The 22,390-nt window shown below is 35.7% G+C and overlaps 1 protein-coding gene across 1 annotated transcript in view; it reads left to right on the top strand.

Moving 5' to 3' along the window:
- CNTN5 (contactin 5) overlaps positions 1-22,390 on the top strand; it is a 310,996-nt gene that overhangs the window by 120,330 nt on the left and 168,276 nt on the right. Inside the window, exon 4 of the mRNA XM_030449461.1 lies at positions 15,607-15,702. Within this exon, the coding sequence (XP_030305321.1) occupies positions 15,607-15,702 (96 nt within the window). The remainder of the gene's footprint in view (positions 1-15,606; positions 15,703-22,390) is intronic.

Genomic DNA, 22,390 nt, shown 5'->3' with positions numbered 1-22,390 from the left:
CAGTTTCATCCTAATCTCCTGTGCACCTTTTAAAAAATTATCTAGTTCAATTCTGGACTGTACTGGAAAAAAGGAAATTTAAAAATGGTGCTTCAACTTTTACTATTGAAGACCCAACACAGTTAAGGATTTTATACTTGCCATTTACTTTTCTCAAATGTGTGAGACAAATCCTTTGCTATCTTCTTCGCAGTTTTACCAGAGCATCGTAGACAAAATACTAATAAGAAAACAATCTGAAGACCAAGGAAATATTCAAGTGCCTCTAGATGTACTTAATTAATTCTCCTTTAATGGCAGATATCTACACTATAGGCAGCTGAAACTGAACTAATTGTTTCAGTGTCCTAGTTAAACTATTGCACTACTAAGACACAATTAATTCATGTCAAGTTGGCATGTAAATTAGGTCAAATGAATAAGGAGTCTGAAATGCCTATTTATTTGCATTGTCTTTAAAGTAAGATTAGGATGACAGGCTCAGATGTAGCTATCAGGCAACTAAACCCCAAAAATAAGAATAAATGAGAATAAAATTCAGCACACAAAAATACTGCTTTTGTGGTAAAATCATAGAAAGAATTCATTTATATTCCAATAAAAAGAAAATTCTCAAATAATAGGGATCTCATCTTAAAATATTGTTCTATTACATTCAAAATTATTTGCATACAAATATTTTTTTAAGAAATGTTTTCTCAGTGTCTTGGGTTAGTGTAGTGGGGTTTTGGAAGCAGGGGATCACAGGGGTGGCCCCTGTGAGAAGCTGCTGGAAGCTTCCCAGGTTCCAATGCTTGGTCCCACCTCTGCCCAAGACCAAGCAGATATGGGAAGCTGGATGCACCTTTGCGAGTAACATGCTCAAGACAGAAGAAACAAAACTGAAAAAAATATAAAAAAAAAATCTTTCAGATCAGAGGAGAGGAGGAGGTGTGAGAGCAATTCCATAGAAGAAACCAAGGTCATAGAAGAAGGTCATAGAAGAAGGATGGAGAGAGATTTCACTGCAGCCTGTGGTGAGATGGCAGACTGACCCCTGACAACCATGGAAGAGCATAGTGGAGCAGTCCCTAAAGACAGGACCCTTGGTTGAAGGACAGTGAACTGCTTGAGAGAGTCCAGTGCAGAGCCACAAAGATGATTAAGGGAGTGCAACGCCTCCCTTATGAGGAAAGGCTGAGGGAGCTGGGTCTCATGTTTGGAGTAGAGTAGACTGAGAAGCAACCTCATTAATATTTACAGACATGTAAAGCGCAAATGTCAGGAGGATAGAGCCAGACCTTCTTCAGTGATACCATTAGGACAAGGGGCAGGGGCTGCAAGCTGGAGCATTGGAGGTTCCATGTAAACATAAGAAAAATCTTTTTCACTGTGAGGGTGGTAGAGCACTGGCACAGGCTGCCCAGGGAGGTTGTGGAGTCTCTTCTGGAGGCATTCAAAACCTACCTGTATGAGTTTCTGTGTGACCTACACTAAGTGATCCTGCTCTGTCAGAGGCACTGGACTCAACAATCTCTTGAGGTCTCTTCCAACCCCTAACTTACTGTGATTCTGTGAAGAGTCACAGTGGAGCAGTCCCTGAAGGACCATGGTAAATGGGGATTTCTAAAACCTGAAGAGTCCCAGGTGGTCAGACATGAAGTTGCAGCCTTAGTAGGATCATGGGGAGGGGCAGATGTGGATCTGCAGCCATGGAGTGCCCTGTGTCAGAGGAGGTGACTGAAGCAGTCTTGACTCTCTGGGCAGCCCAGGCTGGAGCAGTTCCTGAGGGACTGCACCTGTGGGAGGGATCATGGCAGAGGCGTTTGTGATGGACTCTCTCCCATGAGAGGGACCCCATGCTGGAGCAGGGGAAGAATGTGAAGAGTTCTCCCCCTGAGGAGGAAGAAACCTCAGAAACACCATGTGGGGAACTGACCCTAAAGCCCCACTCCTCAGCCCCTGTGCTGCTGAGGGAGAGGCAGTGGTGAAGTAATTCAGGCACGGGAAGGAAGAAAGAGGGGAAGGTGTTAAGATCTGGCTAAGTTTTCTTTTTCTCCTAGTAGATTAAATCAGGTTGAGTCTGTCTGATTTTTCCTGTAACCGTAATTAGGGAAAGAAAACCTCCCTGTCCTTGTCTCAAGGAGCCCTTGGGTGGATTGCCTCCTCCCTGTCCCACCGTGGGTGTAGGGGGTGAGAGAGCCGAGGCCTGGTTGGTACCAGCTGGGCCTAAACCATGACACTCAGCTTTAACATTACGCTGTTAGCTTAAAGTATAATCACACATGAATTTACTCAACGACCAGTCACTATTATTTAGTTCTATGATCATTCATTTTATGTTTGCTTACATTTAATTAATACTTGGCAGACCAAAGGCATTTATAATATCACTTTATCAGAACCAGTAAGTGTAAATATTCTAACAGGAAATTTTGCTTGGTATGAATGTAAACCCAGTTAATTGTAACCTAAAATCCTTGCTTGTATTGTAATTGACTTGGATAAAATTAATATATGCTACCACTGTAGCTGTTCTTGTAAATAATTTTCACTTATACAGATAAAAATTCCATTCCATGTCCTTAGAGTGTGAAACATGTAAAATGAGTTGCAATGAATTAAAAAAAATAAATTAAAGTACATTGATAGCATGAATATAATTTTTCTGAAGTATTTAGGTGCCATGTCTTAAAACGTCAGTCCTTCAAATGAGGTTTCTTCAATCATTATTAAAGTGATAACACTGTAGTAACCTTGTACCATTCTCCTAATCTTCCCCACACATCACTGAAAATAATTCAGCATATTTTTTCTTGATCTTTTCTATTATTATCTCTCGGTTTTTTATTTTTTTGTGTAAAAATAATTATGTATAAAATTGATGTTGCACAGGAAGTTCCAACTCAAAATGAGGAAGAATTCCTTTAAGGTTTACAGAGTCCTGGAATAGGCTTCCCAGAGAGGTTGTGGAGTTTCCTCTGGAGATATTCAAGACCCATCTGGATTAATTTCTGAGTGACCAACCCTAGTTTTGGTCCTGCTCTGTCAAGGGGGGTTGGACTCAGTGATCTCCAGAGGTCTCTTGCAAGCCCTGGCATTCTGTGGTTCTGTTAAAAACTCAAATTCCAAAATACACAAGCATTTATAAACTCATTGAAATCAGCTGAGTATATCCACTGAGCTGAAAGGGACCTAGGAGTGAAGTCAAATACATAACATTTATTTCTAAGATCAACTAGACTGACTTGGAGATTGATTTAGAAGCTCAGATATTTTCTTTAAAGAAAAAAAAAATGATGGAAAAGTCTTTTTCCTTTTCTCACCTTTGACTTCATCAGAATATTTTTTCTTAGGCTTAGGCATTTATCACTGTAAGATGTTTTCTGTAATGCAAATGAATCTCATAACTTTTCTCTAAAGCCTTTTGGATTTGTCAGCCTCTTTTTACAAGTATGGAATCACAACAACATATTATACTGATGTGACAGAGAAATTTTCAGAGGACCTGATTTTCAGATAGCAAAAACTCAGCCCTTTTTTGTAAAACCAACTATAACTCCTGCAGAGTGGGAGAAAATAAACTTCTTTTATAATATATACTCTTAACCATCTGGAACCTGACAGGTATGAATAAGATATTCCTCCTGAAATATGGTAGACCTGCATATGCAGATTTTCAGCCATTATTTTTTGTTAGTAAGGCTCTTTAGTTGTGTCAGGTGTCTTATAAATTAGTATCTTCTATTCAGGAACAAAACTTTCAGCACTTCTGATGTTCCTAACCTGCCTATTCTAAGCCGTTTAGTGATTATCTGGTAATATTGCTACAGAAAATCTTCTTCTGTAAGTATTTAATCTGTGGAATTTTTTTCTAATTTTCCCCTTGATGTTAATTAATACTTAAATAATTCTTTACATCATTTAATAATAATAAAATCTGAACAACTACTTCCAGTCTTCATTTTACAGTCTCTGATTATTTGGTTCGTTTCAGCATAAAGTCATAGAATTATCATCATTCTGGGAAAGAACCTTCAAGATCATCAAGTCCAACCATCAGTTCTACACAACACTAGCACTAAGTTATATCCTGAGGTGCCCCATCTACCTGTTTTTGAATACCTTCAGGGACAGCGACTTCACCACCTCCCTGAGCAACCTGTTCCAATACTTCACCACTCTTTCATTGAAGAATTTTTTCCTAATATCTAATTTGAACCTAACCTGGTGCAATTTGAACCCATTGCCTCTTGTCTTATAGCTAGTCACTGGGGAGAAAGGGCCAACACTCACATCACTACAGCATCCTTTCAGGTAGTTGTAGAGTGCAATAAGGTCTCCCACCAGCCTCCTCCAGGGTGAACAGCCCCAGCTCCTTCAGCCTCTTCTTGTAGGACCTGTTCTCCAGACCCCTAATCAGCTGAACTGTCCTCGCACCTTGGTGAATGTCTAGACATTATTTTCAACACATTGCCACTTCTGTTTTTATGAAGTGAATTTTCACTTCCTTTCTATAGAGTATTCACTACAGAAACTTGGATTCTGTCTTTGCAGGTTAAAACATATTATGGATTGAGTGTTCTCTGCCAAAAGCACACCATATATTTGAAATGCATAGACTTCTTTTTAGCATTTTCCCCCATGTCCTCTTTTATGTCTGACGCTCTCTTAATAACTGTTACAACTGCTTTATGGCACCTTCCTGCAGTTCTGATTCCTCTAACAGAAATTTTCTTATACCATGGAAAATTCATGCATTCAGGGGTAAAAATTTCTTATTTTTCTTTTTGGCCTCTCTGTAGTTGGTTTTGCCCACATAACTCAATGTCTGTAACACAGACCCGAGTGTTTTCTTGTGGCAAATCATTGTCTAAGTATAGGCTTGTGATTTATGGTCAATCATGACTTTTAGGCTTCCAAATAACTTGGAATTCATTAGTAGTAATGTAGAAGGAGGTATGGTCCTGCCAAACAGACCTGTCCTGTGAGCAATTTAATGACTTAAATACTCAAATAGAAATAACTGCCATGTCTTTTTTTTTTTTTTTTTTTTTTAAGTATTGCATGCTACTCTAATTAAATATGGCTGCAGTCTTACATAGGATTGTAATAAATTTTAAATTTTATCTTCTCTTGTATGTTATATGGTCAGCAGTCCATATTCTGCCATTCCTCCCTACTGCCACCCAATTGTCCTTAACTCCCAAATCAACAGCTCTCACAACTTTGTTTGTGCTTAGTTTCAGTATCAGAAATCTGTGTCACTGAAACAGCTGAGACATACTTGGCTGTAATTTGTGTTGTCCTAGGAAGGTCAGTGAAAAAGTAGAAGCAATTATTAGATTGTTTAAAGAAACCAATCCATATTGTGGAGCTTCTAACTGACTTAGTTCAGGAAATGTATTTTACTTTAATTTCTATTGATTAACAAGCAACAATAATAATTGTGAAAAATGATAAAGGAATTTAAATGATCATATGAACTACTGAAGGGATGCTGTCTAATGTACATTCTTAAAACAAAACCTGGGATTACTTCTTTGTGCAACCTTGTCACTGCATGGGCAAGGTGCAACCTTGACACTGCATGTCAGCCTTCATAGTGCTACCGATGGATCTGTGCTTTGATTTAGTTTCCTATACAGATATCTTAGCTATGATTTCATTTTGATAAGAAGCATAACAGTCTTGGGGAAAGGAGAGGAGAGGAGAGGAGAGGAGAGGAGAGGAGAGGAGAGGAGAGGAGAGGAGAGGAGAGAGGATAAACTACACATTAAATAAGCACTCTGGCATGGCAAAATGAGAACAGTGGTGGCATAGAAGAATAACATTAGAATACAAAGAGAGAGGTGGAAGAAGTAAATGCCCCTTAGAGAGCTCTAACCAAGATGCCGAAGTTATGAAACCTACAAAGGCTTAACTTAACTGATATCATGTGTCATTCATTGGTCACACATTCAGTCTTCAAATGAAGGGTCAAACCAACTTCACAGGACTTTTAATTGATGTGTTCTAGTTGACAGAATGGAAAGGTTAAAGTACATAGACAGCAATTTATAGTAGCTTAGCTGACTGGTAAAAAATTATCTATGTTTGGTGACACTTACTTGTTCAGTTACATACCCATATCTTAATTGTGATTTGCAGTGACTTGTATCACCTTGATATTAAGCAGAACAGTACACTCCAATATAAACTGCTTTATTAAAAACATTACCTGGCATCATATGTAATAATCAGCTACTACCTAGGAAATACTCAGTGCTCGTAAGGGCTTAATTTCCACTCGAACTATTCAGCTAAGAGCAAGGTCTTCCAGATTTACTTCTCGGATATGTCTAAGCACTTAGTTATCTTGACACAATTGACTTGTTGGTCATCCTGGGCACCACAACTCTTACAGAAGAGCAAATAAATAATTTCTGGGAGATTATGACCTTCTTTTCTTTATGACAGACCATAATTGAAGTATAAAGACATTTATATGCATTACTCTAGTGAAAAGTCATCACTATGAAATGACTTGGTTAGAGTGGATTCAGAACTAGATATGATATACCTCATGGAAAATGTTGTCTGCAAGCCTCCAGGTCTTACTGGAGTGTGGACAGAAGTGCCTAGATCTGAACAGGAGTTCCCAGGCATCATATTTATCCTAGTTCATGTGCTAGAGCTTCCAGTTCTGAAACAATACCTCCATTTATGCAAAATATAATTTAGCCAGAAAAAAAAAAAAAAAAACCAAACAAAAAACCAACAACAACAACAACAAAAAGCCCAAGTATTATCAAACATCTTCACATGACACTAGTAGGGTCATTTTGCCTCAAATGAGAAAGATGTGGAATTTGTAAAGATTTTAATTTAGGTGAGCTTAGCACCCTCTCTTCTAAACCTTGGAAAGTTTACTTCCTTTGACATCTTTTCCCGTTGAAAATAATTTAATTTCTTGACTGTTCTATATCCTCTGTTCTGAAAAATTCCAGCTTTTGCAAAGCCAGATTTGGAATTTCAGAGATGTAGAAAAAAGAAATTTTATTTATAAAAAAATCTAGAGAAGAAAATCTACTAATAAACAATTTTTTACTTTCTAATGTGAAACAGCTTAATGAAATGCAGAATATCTCCTCTTTAATGACTTGTTCACACAGTGGTGGACAGAAATTTTTTCTGTATTACTAATATTGCTGCAGATCACCCTTCTATGAACCTATCGGGAGACAAGTAGTCATTGTCAATTCTATATAACATTACACAATAAGAAACAGTACTGCTCTAGTACAGTTATTAATGTAAAAACTTAGCTGACATTGCTATCTTTAGTCACTAATTAAAAGAAGGAAAAGTCACAGCAGATGAAGAAAGCTAGAACAAAAGACATTGGGTTTGCGTCACATCCTTGAAAGTTTGGAAATAGCTTAATTGAAAAGAAATGACTAAAAGAGCAAAGAAGAAAAATGGACGAAGCACTCATAAATCCAAAGGAAAAAGAAAACATAATTATCAGTATCATGTTAAACAGTGTCTAAACAGGCTTGTAGAGCACTCAGTGCCAGGAAAGTGTACTAAAAAGGATGCAAATAGAAATGTGCGTTTTTCAAGATGCAAATAATGCTAGATAAGACAGTGTGTTTACAAAAAATGCATTGCACGTATTGCTCAAGTGAAAATCTATTCACTTAGAAGCTCTGGAAATAGCACCATTTATTGATTCACTTTATTTGGTAATTAGATATTGGCAACTGTGTTTGAGAACCTTTCATTTGTTACTTAAGGTTGGTTGTTTATTTGTTTTGTTTTAGCTGTGTGTCCTAAATGACAGATAGGAAAGTCAAGAAAGACTGAAAAAGTCTTAACTAGAATATTTCCACTTAGTTCTGTGTTTTGCAGTGTGCAGATATGAAAGAGAGCTGAGAAACATGCTGAAATCATTCTTATGAGAACAAATGAAACTGACAGACACAGAATGATTGGAGTTAACTGATCATGACCATCAACAAATGTAACCACAAACATCCCAGATACCGTGCAATTAACATGGCAAGTAGAATGATATAGCAGGTCTACAATTTTCAACGTAACCTTTTTATTTTATTCTGCATGTAAATATTTCCTTTTGCAATTCAATTTGATCCAGTATTTCAGGATTTGTGAGTGCCAAAATCCTACTGAAGTTTTAGGAGGGTTTGGTATCTACAAATTCCCTTTCTTCTTCAAGGCTCTTTTTCAAGGGGAGAACTAAGATTTCTGAGCAGTATTGATGGTGTTCACTGATGTTACTGAAACTAGGTGTAACAAAACAAAACATTCTTCAAAGCTCTCAATATACATAATACTCCTGGGGTACCCTTCTGTGAACATTTAGATAACATCAAAATTAGTAGCTGCCTGAGACAAAACTGTGGAAGAAGCATATCAACTTATATTATATAGATTTTATGGAGGATCACAGGTTGTGACTATAATTTAATAGTAGCATTCCCTTCTAACAAGTAGGGCATAGTAAATAGAAGCAAATTCTAATTTTTGCCTTTTAAAAATTTTTCTAATTTAAAAATTATTAATAATTAATTATTTTTAAATAATTTATTTTTAAAGGAAATCTAAAAAGAATAATATACTATATTTCCTAGAAGTTTCAATAAATTTATTTTAGAAAATACTTCTATTTGTTTCTTATCTTTACCAGAATAGTTAAATATTACTATAATAAATTCTACTATATAGAGAGTAACATACATTAGCCACATTTATGGAACTGAGATATCACCTAAGATAAAACAGGTAGACACAGTTAGATGAAGATAGACAATAAACAGGACAATACTGTTAACTGCACTGTACCAGGTATTTTTTTAAAGTTATCATATCTAAAAATTACATATATTAAATAGGTCATTACAGAAAAAACACTATTCCTTTAGTTATTTACTCCCTTGTATTTCCTAGTGAAAATTTATTTCAGATGTAATGAATCAATAGTGTTTTTGTTATAGTTCATCTGTAGAAAGAAAATTCTTTTTATAAGAACATACGCAAGGACTACCATTGTTTAAAGATTTCTTAATGGCTTCTATTTTTTTGAGAAAGAAATTAAAATAAAATACAAAATCATTGTAGCATCTGAGGACGATTCTAGAAAAAAATTTGACCTAAATATAAGAAAATATAAAATCCTGTATCTTCTTTTCTTCATCTTTTACATCTTAAGAGAGTGCTGTTTCATCTTTCTCCTCTTATCTCTCATCATCTTTTGTTGGAACTCCCTAGAATTATCTGTATAACAACTTCCCTTACCTTAAAATCTTCAGTGAGTCGCAGATATACAGACACACAAGGTGGCTGGCATACAAGCTTAAAAAATATCATTGCTTCACAGTAGTCTCACTTACTGTTGTTATTTCTCATTATAAATTTGCATAGTAACTTCTCTGAGAAAAAAAATACCTTTTTAGAGTTGTACCAGACTGATGACTCGTGAAGTATTCAAAAGCTTTTGGTAATAAATTACAGCACCAGTGATAATCAGCATGACACACTCTAAATTGTGTCTAAATCTTGCCCTTATTTTCTCACCTAAAAGTCACATGATAATGCAATTTTTAAAAGGTCAAGATGTATGCTTTTCCTATAACCATGGTGAGATGGTGTTCTGTCATGGCAGAACTCTTTTTGTCTGAGCTTTCTTTCACACCTTTTGTAGTTAATGCCTCCAGTATTAATAGTTACTCTTAGGTCCAGTGTGTGACTCTAATAATATGACTTCACCTATTTAATATGATATTCCTAGAAAATAGGTTTATGTTCATACAAATAGATCTATTAATTTCTTTGGCCATCTTGATATTCTGGGAGTATTATATTTAATTAATCCAATTTAAAAGTACCCTATACAATCATACATGTCATTTCTTTTTAACACCTACCTTTCTTTCTTCTATAGCCTGTGTTCATGGGCTATTAAACACAACATTTATATTTCTTATTGCTCAGTGTGTACAGTCAAACCATGTTTTTGACTTAGGTTATAATGGAATTTTTAAAAAATATTTACCTGTAAATCTTACCTGGTTTAAAGAGCTACAATTCCAGCTCAAGACCTGTTTCTTAGTCTTGGTTTGCAAATACCAGAAGAGTGTGAGAGTCTGATCTCACTGATTTGAAATTGCCTAATAAGAATAATTTTAAAGTGAATAACCCTGGCTAGGGTGGAGGACCTGGCCTGGCCAGAGCTGAGTAGGGGGTGACACCCAGAAAGAGATAAGAACTAAGAACTAATAGCTGGGTGGAGACCACTGACCTTTTCTGAGGGGCAGCCTGCAATGCTGGGACGTCCCTCCAGGGCTGATTACCACGGCCAGGATGGAGGAAGCCACCTTGATTGTACTGATGCTGATGTACCTGGCTGAAGGGGATGGAACGGAGTGGGGAGTGGCATCTGGAAATTGATAAGACCCGTGTGCTGGAAGCCCCCCTCCAGGAGAGCCTGTTTGCAATGGTCTGATGCCAAAGACCCTGGCTTCTGTGGCAGGTGACTGACAGCTGCCACTTTGGAACAAAAGGGACTCAGGGGTACATATGGCTGTCCATGCTGTGGCTGCTGGGTCGTCTCTTGACCCACCACCATTTTGCATTGGATCCTGTCCAGGATCAGCACCATCTTGAAGAAACTCACTGGGTAGCTGGAATCCTGCTGGTGACTCTGTCTCTCTGTCTCTTTCTCTCTCTCTCTCTCTCTCTGTCTCTCTCTGTCCCTCATTCTTCCCACTTTCTTACCTTTTTCTCCACTTTTTTTCTTTCTCTCTCTCTCTCTTATATTTTTTCCTCCTTCTTTTGCCTGGTTCTATAGTTTTGCCTGTGTCAATTGTCGAATAAAATCTGCTTGCACCTGACCCTTCTATGGTTGGACTTTGTTTCACGGATCCAAAGCAAGAATAAATTTTAATGTTACCTCGGATCATAACAGAGAGAAGTCTAACCTCTCTGTAGTGATGGAGTTATGAACAAGTTTATCCTTGGCCCGACAGAAGAATTTAAACTTGTGTAGAGCTATTTTTACCTTATTAGAAAGATTCTTGCCTGATTTATACTTCATATATCTTCAGCATATAATCTTAAAAATATTAATACACATTATATGACGTTCACTTTAAACTTTATAATAAGTTTTATAAATTTTTATATAATTTTTTATAATAAATTTAAAAAAAAATTAAATTTACAGACATTGCACTGGACCAGTTTAATTTCTACTGTAAAAGTTAATTGACTGGTTTAACTTACTGATAATGACCTACAGAATCTTTCCACAGCTTCCATGATGGGTTAGCAAGCAGTAATTACATAAAATTTTAGAAGATATTTTTAATTTTTAATTTGATCCTAATTTCATTGCAATCATCAGTGGACCTTTGTCTGAGTCACAAAAACCTGCCCGCATCAGCTGCAACCAGAGAATGAATGATCTCTCCTGTGTATGCCTGCTAACTTCATACTGAAGGAAAATTGGAAGGCTATTAAGTGGTAAAAGCTGCTCCAACTTTTGTCCAAGTCCTTGTCAATGGCACAATATTTCCCCTTTTATTTAGTTCTTTAATTTGTTGGTAGTCCTGAAAATATTTTCTGTTGCTTTGACTGCCTTGAGGTTTTTCTCATTTTCCATTACCCCTTTCACATTTTTTCAGAAGTGTTTTGTTTTCTGTTGAATATCATTTAAACTGATACTCTTCTGGTGGTGTCATTCTCCTAAAGGCACATCAATATATGTGCTGAGAGAAACCCATACTCCAGCTTCTTTCAGAAGAAAGGTGAAAGCATCTGCAGAGGCAGACACACAGCCTTTGGATCAGAGATCTGAATGCTCTTCCCAAACTTATAAATTCTGTCAAGATTGAGTTAATTACTGAGCTAATTACACCTGAAGTTCAAGGAGAACATCAGACAGGATTGCACCAAACTGATTGGATTAAATGCCTCGCATCTTCACTAGCTCTGGGACTTATTTACTGTTTTCCTTTCATATAGGACTCATAATATTTGGTGGATTTGATATTTTTATAAACACTCCAGTCAATGATGCTAGTCTTGCCACACACTGTGTGTGCAAATACTGTGTTTACATTAGAAATGGTGACTGACACTTAAGTAGACATTTTCACAGCGGTTAAGGCTGTGCCTCATGCTAAAGACCACGGAGGTCTCATAGCTAAAACCCCAGGGACTGCTTTAAACACAATATAATGGATGCTATCATCTCTGCTGCTAACACTGAGATAAGGGTAAATAAATCTAATCTTTCAGGGCATAAAATGAACACCTATGGAGCACAAAAGGGCATTTTCCTATTAGTCAACCATATAGATCATCATAATATGACGTCCAGACTCATTCTGTGTGGTGCTGTCTGACATGTCCCACATGTTACAGGTTTATACAGCAGCATAGTGAGCCAGAAGTGCCGGGGGAAAGGTTACAGTCCTCACCTCTGAAGTTGAATATTTATCTATCCTTCCTTTTATTATCTATTTTTTAATATTTTTTTGTTTTTAAGTAAAATGGTAGAGTTTTCAATATACTAAGTAGATTTCCTTTCCCTCAACATAACTAGATATGAAATGGCTTGGATTTTCAATAAATGAATTAAATTTCCCTTTCATTTGATTCTTCCATATTGGATTCATTATTTTAATATGGGGGAACTGCAAGCATGATCCTTCTCTTTTGCTTTCTTTTAAGCTTTCCTACATTTATTTGATTTAAAGCTAAATCCCTGCTTTTGTACCTGTTAATCCTTTTTTTTTTCCTACTGTATACTAACAAGGAATACAGTTTTAATAGGGAGTCAAACAAAAAGACCTGAAATTCAAAGACCTTTATTAACTTCTTTCTCTAGTTTAAAAGCCATTAGTTTGAACAAATGGAAGCTTGAGTCACACACACTACTTTTGTTTTCAAGTAAAACAAAAGATACAGGTTTTCATTAGGAGAAAAACAAATATTTATCCATCACAATGCACACATGACACAGAAAATTGGAAACAAAAAAATATGAAGTTGCTATAGGTAATTGGAAAATAGTATTTTTTGCACCTGAGGGGAAAAAATAGCAAAAACTATGGAACTTTTATTTCTACTTACAGAGGGTACAAGTCAGACATTCAATTTAGTTGCCCAGCTGTCAAAGATAGTAAAAGCTTAATGTCAGTTATGAAAACATATAACCCAAGGAGATACAGGACTCTACATTAAAATTTAAATACTTTGTAATCCAAAAGAAATATGGGAATTGTAAGTTCTTTCATGAATTTAAATAATTTTTCCAAAATAAAGAATTTAAAAAAAACCAGATTTCAAATCAAATTTAGAACTGAAATTAAAAGAGTCAAGTTCTTAATTTAAAAAAAAAAATGTTTCTCAAAATTACTTCTCTTCAGGCTAACAATAAGTTACAGAAACAGTCTGTCAAAACAAATCTCAGAGACTTTTTTTAGAACCAGAAAAGATAGCTTCTTGTGTCACTCTCTAGGTAAATTGCAGAGAGTCTCTTCTTAGAGTAGGATGAATTTTTACTATTGAATTTACAATACTTTTATTTCTATAGCAATTTGATTCCCTGATCAAAATGTTTAAAAAAAATAGTAAAAATCTGCTTTTATACTATATATATAGCAGACTTGTAGAATAGGTTTCTGGTGATCAGTAATATTAAAAGCTCTTTTCTGATGTGTGTGATATAGTTCTTGGTTTTTTTACTCCTAGGTAAGGAAATAGAGTTATGATAATATCTATGCCAATACACAGAGAAATCTGCAATGTATTTCTCACAGAGCAGCGATTCTGGTTTCAGAACATCTCAAAATATGTTGAAGACATGGCACACCAGTTCTCTCCACATTTTGAATTCACCAAGGTTTGTTTGGGCCTTGAAGGCATCTGAAAAGCAAACAAAACTATGTTCTCGAACAACCATATATAGAAAATTCATCACATTTCCTTGAGAAGAAAGGCTGCAAGAGCAATTTCATGGAAATTAGTGTCATTCTTATGTGAAAAATTGCCTTAGAAAAAAATCCTTAAGGACACCTTTTTTTTACAAGGACTCAGGGATAAATCACAAAAAAAAAAAGATTATTATACATCTAAAATGTACATCTGTTATATATCTGTTGTTGAAGTGAGTCCAATAATTTGTTGTATAATTGTATATTATTGTTTACAATTTATTGCAAATTGTATAATTAAGTCATTGTCACTTAAGTCACATTTGAATTTTATGTTTCTGCCTAAGCCCAAGACTTATTTTAGAAATGAGAAAAAGGTTATAAGTCTCTTTCTATTTAAAAACATTAAACTAAATCTATCATGAAATCCACCAAAGGTCAGTTCATGTTACTTCTGAAAATCATTGAACTTTAGTTTCATTCACTCTTAAGCATGGAGCAAGATGTGGAGCTTCAGCATCTGATGAAGAACTGTCAGCTGAGTGCTGTTAAGAAAGTAATAATTCTGCTCAACTTGTTCAAACAGTTTGGTGTTTTCTGACTCATACAACCACCTTGGTCTGGACACAGAAATGAACAGATAGACATAGGTCATTGAACATCAATGAGAGATGCTCCCACTGGCCCCATCAGTTCATATTTCAGATCTTTTTTTATTGCCTGCTCAAACCTCAGTGTCCTTTTCAAAGACATCTTTGGGTTCCCCTGTTTCAGCTCTTCTCTCCTTAATCTACAGCAGAGAGAAATGTCTCTAGAAAATAATGAGTGAATAGAGGCTTTAGTTGGCATCACTGACACTGAGGAACAGTTGAAGGCACTACTCTGATATCAGAAGTGAGCTGTCACATCTGTTCTGTTACAGATAGGCATGCTAGAGCACATTTATCCACATCAAATGTGAATCCAGGTCCAGTTTTCCCTGTGGTAAATGGAATAATCGGATCTTCTGGTTGAGAGGTTATAAATAAACACAATGAACTGTTCATAGCAGCACCCTACAGACTCATGCAAACATTTTTGTACAAATATGAAATGTGCCTTATTCACCTGCTAGAGGGAAACTTTTGGAGCAAAAGTCATTTACCCACAACTGGATTGTGTTTATAGCACAAGAAAATCAGAAAAAAGGCATTTAAAGGGAGTAAATGTGCTGTAGACAAGATCTGGTTTTAGAAAGAATGCAGCTGATTTTCTCTTCTTCTCATTTCAATATGCCATGCACATGTCCAGACAAGATGAGCAATATCATCACTCTGGATGTTTTCCAAGATGTTCTCTCCATTTTTTCACCCTGCACGAATGCCTTCTACAATTGAAAATAAACACAAACAGTATATGGAAGAAGACATAAAAGTGCTATTAAATGTTTTTGTAAATGATATATATATTGTCTGCTGCTTTTCCTTCGATACTGTATCCAAGTGCACTAAAAAGAGTCATAAAATGCTGAGGTAACATGGAATTTATTCGTAATGGAAATAGATTTTTTTTTAAAGGCCCTCCTATTATAGATTAAGATACAAAAAAAGGAACTGTGAGCTTTAAAAGAGGTAATAAAATGTAAGTCACAGCAGCCACAAAATTTACTTTAGTGTGTAACTAAAATTCTCTCCTTTTTTGACAGACCTGGGTAATTTTAGTGGTCGGACTAGAACTGCTGTCTCTGTACGTGAAGGTCAAGGAGTGGTTCTGATGTGCTCCCCTCCTCTTCATTCACCAGGTACTGTAGGCTGCAGCTTGTTTGCACACTGGTGTTTTACAGGATGCTCATTTTTGGATGCTTAATGTTTCAGATAGAACGTGGTTTTGATTGCATATCTTCAAAAATTAAATATCGGATAGTGATTGGAGTACCAAAAGAGTAATTAAAGCTTGTATGGTCCAAGTACCACTGAATAGCAGCAGCATTTCTGTTACAAGATTGTTTTATTCCTAGTATAAAACATGAATGAATTCACCTCTTGAATTCACCAGTGGTGAATATGCTGCCTTGAGGTCACAGATTTCATAGAGTTTAGAAGCTTTCAGAAATTGTTCTCAATGTCAGTGTCAAGATACAGTTGTTGAATTCAATTTAGGTTTTGTTTTCAGTTGTACAGCCATGATTTTGGTTGCTTCCTCTTCCTGTACAGTTTAGTTTCCGATAAAACTACCTTATCTCAAGAAGTCAGAAACACCATAAATCCCATGATTTGCCTATGTATGAATTGCCTACATATCACCAAATGAAAGTGTAGATAGCACAGAGAGGCTACAATTTTGTTTTGAAAATTGGCTCTTTTGCAATGTCTGCAGATAAGTAAGTATGTATTTATATTTGCATACCATATAACACCCAGAGACTTGATGCTTGACGGAATATCTTGTTTATCAATGGAAGCAGTATAACCTATGCCTTTCTTCTTTGGGAACTGTGGTCTGTACTGAGGGGTTTCTTCTTTGTCTAAATCTAAGCCCTGGAAATTCATATTGCAAATTGAAGAGATGCAGAAAAGAAAAATTTCTCAGTTTCTGTTACAGAAAGGCATTAATTTCTATTTTTTTTCTGAAATGATAGTTATTACTTTATTACAGATATTATTGTAATTAATCTTCTGACCGTCTTTATGCTTTTCTTTCTTCTGATTCCAATCTGTTGTTATGATTGCCTTAATAAGCTATTTCTGAGATTGACACTGCAGTCTCTATGTGATGAACAGTTTTAAGGTCTGATTATGATAAGTAAACTGAGAGGTAAAAGACACAGTCAGAAAAAACGAGAGTTGATTTAAACACCACAGATTTTACTTACCAAAAGAACCAGAGAGCATAACTACAGATGGACATAAAAAGTGAAGTAGCCATATGCCTTCTAACAGCTGTCATTCTACAAAATGCATCCTATTTGTTATCAAACTCTTTATAAATTTTTCCCTAAAATTATGTTTTTAAACTTAAATCTACAGAGTCCAACAATGATCTACTATAATATACACATTGCCTTTGATGATGAAAAATTCATACAATTTCATCAGCAGGCCATCCCTTGCTGTGAAAACTACAGCGCTCACCAGCAATGTTCATCTGCTTTAGTTTATATTGCTTAAGCACTGGTATGCTATGCCAGTAGAAAAATTTAATCTAGAAAAATATTTTTACCCTCTGTTGGCATAATTTGTTGTCATAGCTATGCCAAGAAATGATTTATGGTGTAGAGTAATCACTGACAGCTGGAAAATTGCACTGATACGTAGATGTAAACACAAGTTCATGTGAATAGGAAGTGGACCTGACTTCTCTTTCTTTTTTTTTCCTCATGTTATGCAGAACCACATACTATTTACCTCCATCTCCTTGCTTACACAGTATGGTGAGGCTGTAGGTTCTAGTGGTACCACAATGGGAATGCAAATGGTATTAGTATAGTGACTGGACTCTTCTGAGAAAGGGACCTTCTAAGGCCTTTTTAGGCCTCCATGGGCCTTCTAAAAAATTTCACACTTCATACAGCAATAAATCATTCCACAAAGTTCTGTCTTCTAAATAATCCTAAGAAATTTTGACCCTTAAAACACATGGGAGAGAAACTTTCAAGTGAATACTAAGCTATTCTACTGGATGATATATCTTAGCTAAAGACTACTCAATGTTTGAAATGTGTGAACATCTAAAATTAGCAAGACCATGAATTATCGAGATGTTTTTGATGACAACATTTTTTGTGGATGAATTCCCCAAGCTCCACTATATTGATTTATTCCCAAGGATCAGCACCTTTAGAAATAATTTTGACTTACTTATCCTAGGAGATAAATCCATGATACAGTATCAAACTTAATCATTCTCCACAACCTCATAAGCATTTTTTCTTTCAACAGAATCACATTCCTCAATTTCTAAAGTCAATAACTACTTATGAACTTGCCAGGATTGAGTCCTTGTAGAAAATGACAGTATCATTGTGGATAATAGATGTCTTGGTGAAATAACACTATTCCTAAAGAAGCATGGGATTTTTAACATGTTTTCGAGTATAAAATAAATACTTTTATAAATATCTGCATTCTACTGCCACTGATCACAATTCTAGAAAAATCTGAAAGTCTTTACGTAGCACCAGGTACTGAAAAAACTGACACTAATTTCTTTTAGTGATAATTTAATCAGAAAACAAGTTTCATATGTATATAGACTTGATTTCTGTTTATTAATGTTGTGATATATTTTCAAGAGGTAATGCAATGAATAAAAACCCCAAAACTTGTGATATATATAGATTATCAAAGTAGATTTTCATTACATTGTTATCCAAATATTTTACATAGGAAATGAGGGGGGAAAAACCCACGAAAAAAAGCACATCTAAAATATGTTTGGAAAATCTGCAGTGCAGATTCAGATGTGAGAATTATTTCATGGTTTTAATAAATCAGTTTGTCATAAGCTAAAGTCATCTTTCCTGAGAAATAGCTTAGAAGAAAAATTAAGCAGATTTTTTGAGAGACACTGTCTCCTCTTTCAGAATGTTGAAGGAAAATGCATTCAATAAAAAGGATTTTTTTTTAGACTCCTCATGACAAACAGTCACCAGCAGGTTCTCACCTCCTGCTTTTCCTGGATAATCACTCAAAAAAATTGCTGCCTCTGACTTCACTGGGAATTCTGTATCATTTTAATATGTCTAATCTAGAGTTTCTTCCACTGATACTTCTTTTTTTTTGCAAAACCTTAAGTTGTCCCTTGTGAAAAGTATTAATCATAGATATCTTGATCATCCATAAACATAACATTTTTTCTTTTTCTTTTTTTTTTTTCTTATAAATGCATTAAATTCTCCCTGAGCCCCCATTAGTTTTTTTCTCTGAAATGAGTTTCCTAGACAGTTAACTCTTATAAACCCTTGTTAAGAAAGAGGTTCATTAATTACCACTGCAGTAAATAACAGGGTTTGTTCTATGTCTACATTTTAAAAGGTCTCTACTGCTTTTTTCTATAAACAGTATTATGGCTTTTCATTGTGGTATTCTAGAGGATGTAAATATAGGGGCTTATTCAGTCATTTAATCATTTTAATTACAAGTTTTACCATAGTGAGATTAAATATGAATGAAAAAAATCATCTAGATTTACATGTTTCCCACAGAATTAGTATTTTCAGCTGAGCTTTTTAAGGCTTTTATTCAAAGCTTTCAGTATGAGCTTAATATGAAAATTCCCATTGTTAATCTGAGAACAGTGCTGATCTGCACAGGAGAAGGCAGATGTGTGCTTCCTCCTGCCTCAAAGAGATGCTGCTGTCTGGAGGGAGCACTGCTACATAGATTTTCCACAGCATGTAACATCTGTACAGATATTAAGCTACATGTTTTAGTTATTTATTTTTTAATCTCATTCTAAAGGACAGAGCTGATCTTATCCAGTTTGAAAACTGTATTATAGGTTACATTTTTTTATACCTCCACTTCAGTGTTATAAAAATGTAGTTTTCATGAGAAATGTTTTACCAAAGATGATTAATGGCAGTGTTTTCAGAGTCCTTCCCATGCATCTTCTTGATGTCTGCTTAGCGTGCTGATAAACTGGCAAGCTGCTAAAAAAAACCCTCTTTCCCCAAAGGTCCAGGAGGTTTTGTCCTTTTTTTCTATTTTGTACACAGCTGCACTAGTCCTCACACTAATTGGAAAAAGTCATGTCAGATAATGGTTTGTTTAAGTTGTTCTGAGCTCCTGTTTGTCTGGCCTTTGAACATACACAGAACACTGCTTTGGAAGTAAACACAAACCAAGCACTTCTCACTGCTCAGGTTTAGCAAATGGAATCTGAAAGCTGCATTTTCATTAAAACAGCACCTCTGGACTGCAGCTCCACTTCAAGTAGGAATCCAAGTCTAACCAAAGTGCAGTAGCTCTCTAGTTAGAAATCCCCTGGTTAGGTCCATACTGCAAAAATTATACACAGAAATAAGGAGGCAGGTTTTCAATGAGCTCATTCAGGTACAGAATTCTTAGGAGTAGACTTCTACAAGCAAATTACTTGTTATAACAAGATTTTTATACTTGGGCCAAACTGCTCTCAGTATGCTCATTATCTTCTTTACAGGCAATTGGCTCAGGTACTTGCATGCCAGGCTAACTAACTGCTAGGCTTGCTGGGAAAGTAGAACTGTCCAACACCTTGATCCTTCTCCTTCTACTAAAAAAAGTAATAGGAACACTGACGTTTGGGGCTTGGCATTTTGTTTTCTTTTTTTCCTTAAGACTTATATTAATGTTATATCAGAAGTCAGACCTAGACCTCTGTCCTAGAGTTAACGAAGAGTTGACCTGTAGTAAGGAGATCAGTATGAAAATATGCAGGACACCTATTTTAAGTCTGTATTTTTCCTCTCAAAATTGCATGCCATAGTGTATTTTTTAATTATTTTTATTCATTTTGGGAGCATGATGATAAGTTACAGAAACAGTCCACTAAGAAAATGATTGCTAACTGTAGAGAACAGAAAGGTTTATTTAACAAACACTTAATATATCATATAGAGAAGACAAGTTAGCACAGCTTCTCTATCACTTCTTTACATGCTCATAAATGATCACAATGTACATATAAAATGTTTTGAAAGCAATGTTTTGAGAGCCACATGCATCAGCTGAATGAGTTAGGTATCATGAGTTGAAGGGCTCCTGCACTTCCCTCTTAGACTTTATTATATTTGTGTGTTTATTTGACTTTAATGCAATGCTTATAAGGCCTGCACTTTGCTTTTCTATAATGGAAAAAAAACCAAAAAAGTCTTACAAGACAGGTTCACAATACTTTAGACTCTATTCCTGTCCTAATTCTGAATTAATTCCATAGAGTCATCTCTCCACCCACTGGAAGAACCACAAAGATATTTCCTCTTTGTATCCCCTACTTAATCACTTTTACTAAACTGCCTTTGAAAGTTTCTTGTCTAGTAATGCTGATTCCCATACGTGTTATCATTAAAGTGAATATCCATAGCCCCTGACATGGCTCAATATAGGAATCTATATTCTTTATCTGTGCAACTGATTGATGACTATACTGTGGTTTCATTATGGAACGAACAAACAAAATTAACTTCTCCTTTTTTAGTTCTGTGATCTTTTCATTACTAAATACATTACCAGGAATTTTGCTGCTGCCTTCCCTGGGGCACTTTAAAGGGTTTCATTCCTCAATCTTGTTGAAGGTATGCGTCTGAGGATATAAAATTTATGAGTTTGGGAATGGCAGAATTTTCTGTAGAGCAGCATTGTAACAAGCTATGTTTGCCAATGAAGAGTTGCTCCCAGTCTATAGGCAAAGTGCTGTTAGATTTTAATTACATTTTAATTATCTGCATCTGCCTCAAACTTCAGCCAATGTCTGTATAGGATGAATATGGATACATAATTATTAATTTAAAATTTCTTGACAAAAAAGTCTTGATTTTATCTTCTTTGAAAAAAAAAAAAAAGTGAAAAATAATAAATATACAGATGCCCATTACTGGTCCAACTGTAGCAGCTTCTCCCAAGGAACTTGCAATTTGGTATGTAAAAATACCACACCAAACCAAACTAAACCAAATCTTCTCCAAGTGTTATTGTTGATAAATCATTACCACTCCTTTAACAACATTATATTTCAAAATATACACTAAGCTACAGTAGAAAAATATGTTTAATATACCTAGACTCACTGGATCACTCACTGGAGATGTTCTTCCCCTCAGGGGCTACAAAAGTACAGTGAGAGGAAGCGGGTTGACCTTGGCCAATTAAGGCAGTGCATACTTTGGGATGAAGGGGCAGCTCTGACAGGTCTCTGCTTAAGGGATGTGTGCTGTAGTTACCCAGCTACACTATTGTCGGCAAATATTACCCGAGCTGCCAGTTCAGGAGAATCAATGTGCACAAAGATACCAAGAGAAGTAGAAGGAAACAAGGGAGATTAATTTTAAAAATGCATTGAGAATGTTGGCCCTCAGGCTCATGTTCTATAGCTGTTCAGGGAACAGCCATGTGTGGCTATTTGTCTGCAGCTCAACAAATGGGACAATTATGATGAAAAATTTCTGTAGTGGACAAGCTCCATTTCTCTAGGGATAAGTTACTAGCCTGGTACCAAGATTTCCCAGCAAATTACACATAACTATTAAGAGCCCTTCAGTCTAGTGATTAACCAAGACAGCACTGTCCAGTCAGGTTTACCAGAAATGTATGTTCATGGTATTAAAGCCACATTTCTGTAACTAATATTGTAAATGTACCAATTAAATTAAGAAATTATGAGGAAATGGTGTTGCAAAAACTCTTCTGTGACACAGGCTATATAACTTCTAAAATAGCAGGAAACTGACATTAATAGATTGAAGATCAGAAAAACATACAGCAGGTACAGTCACAATGGTACAGGGCTCTCAC

This window comes from Calypte anna, chromosome 1, assembly GCF_003957555.1.
Source record: "Calypte anna isolate BGI_N300 chromosome 1, bCalAnn1_v1.p, whole genome shotgun sequence".
In the NCBI taxonomy this organism is placed as follows: Eukaryota; Metazoa; Chordata; class Aves; order Apodiformes; family Trochilidae; genus Calypte; species Calypte anna.
This window is presented reverse-complemented; position numbering and strand designations above follow the sequence as displayed.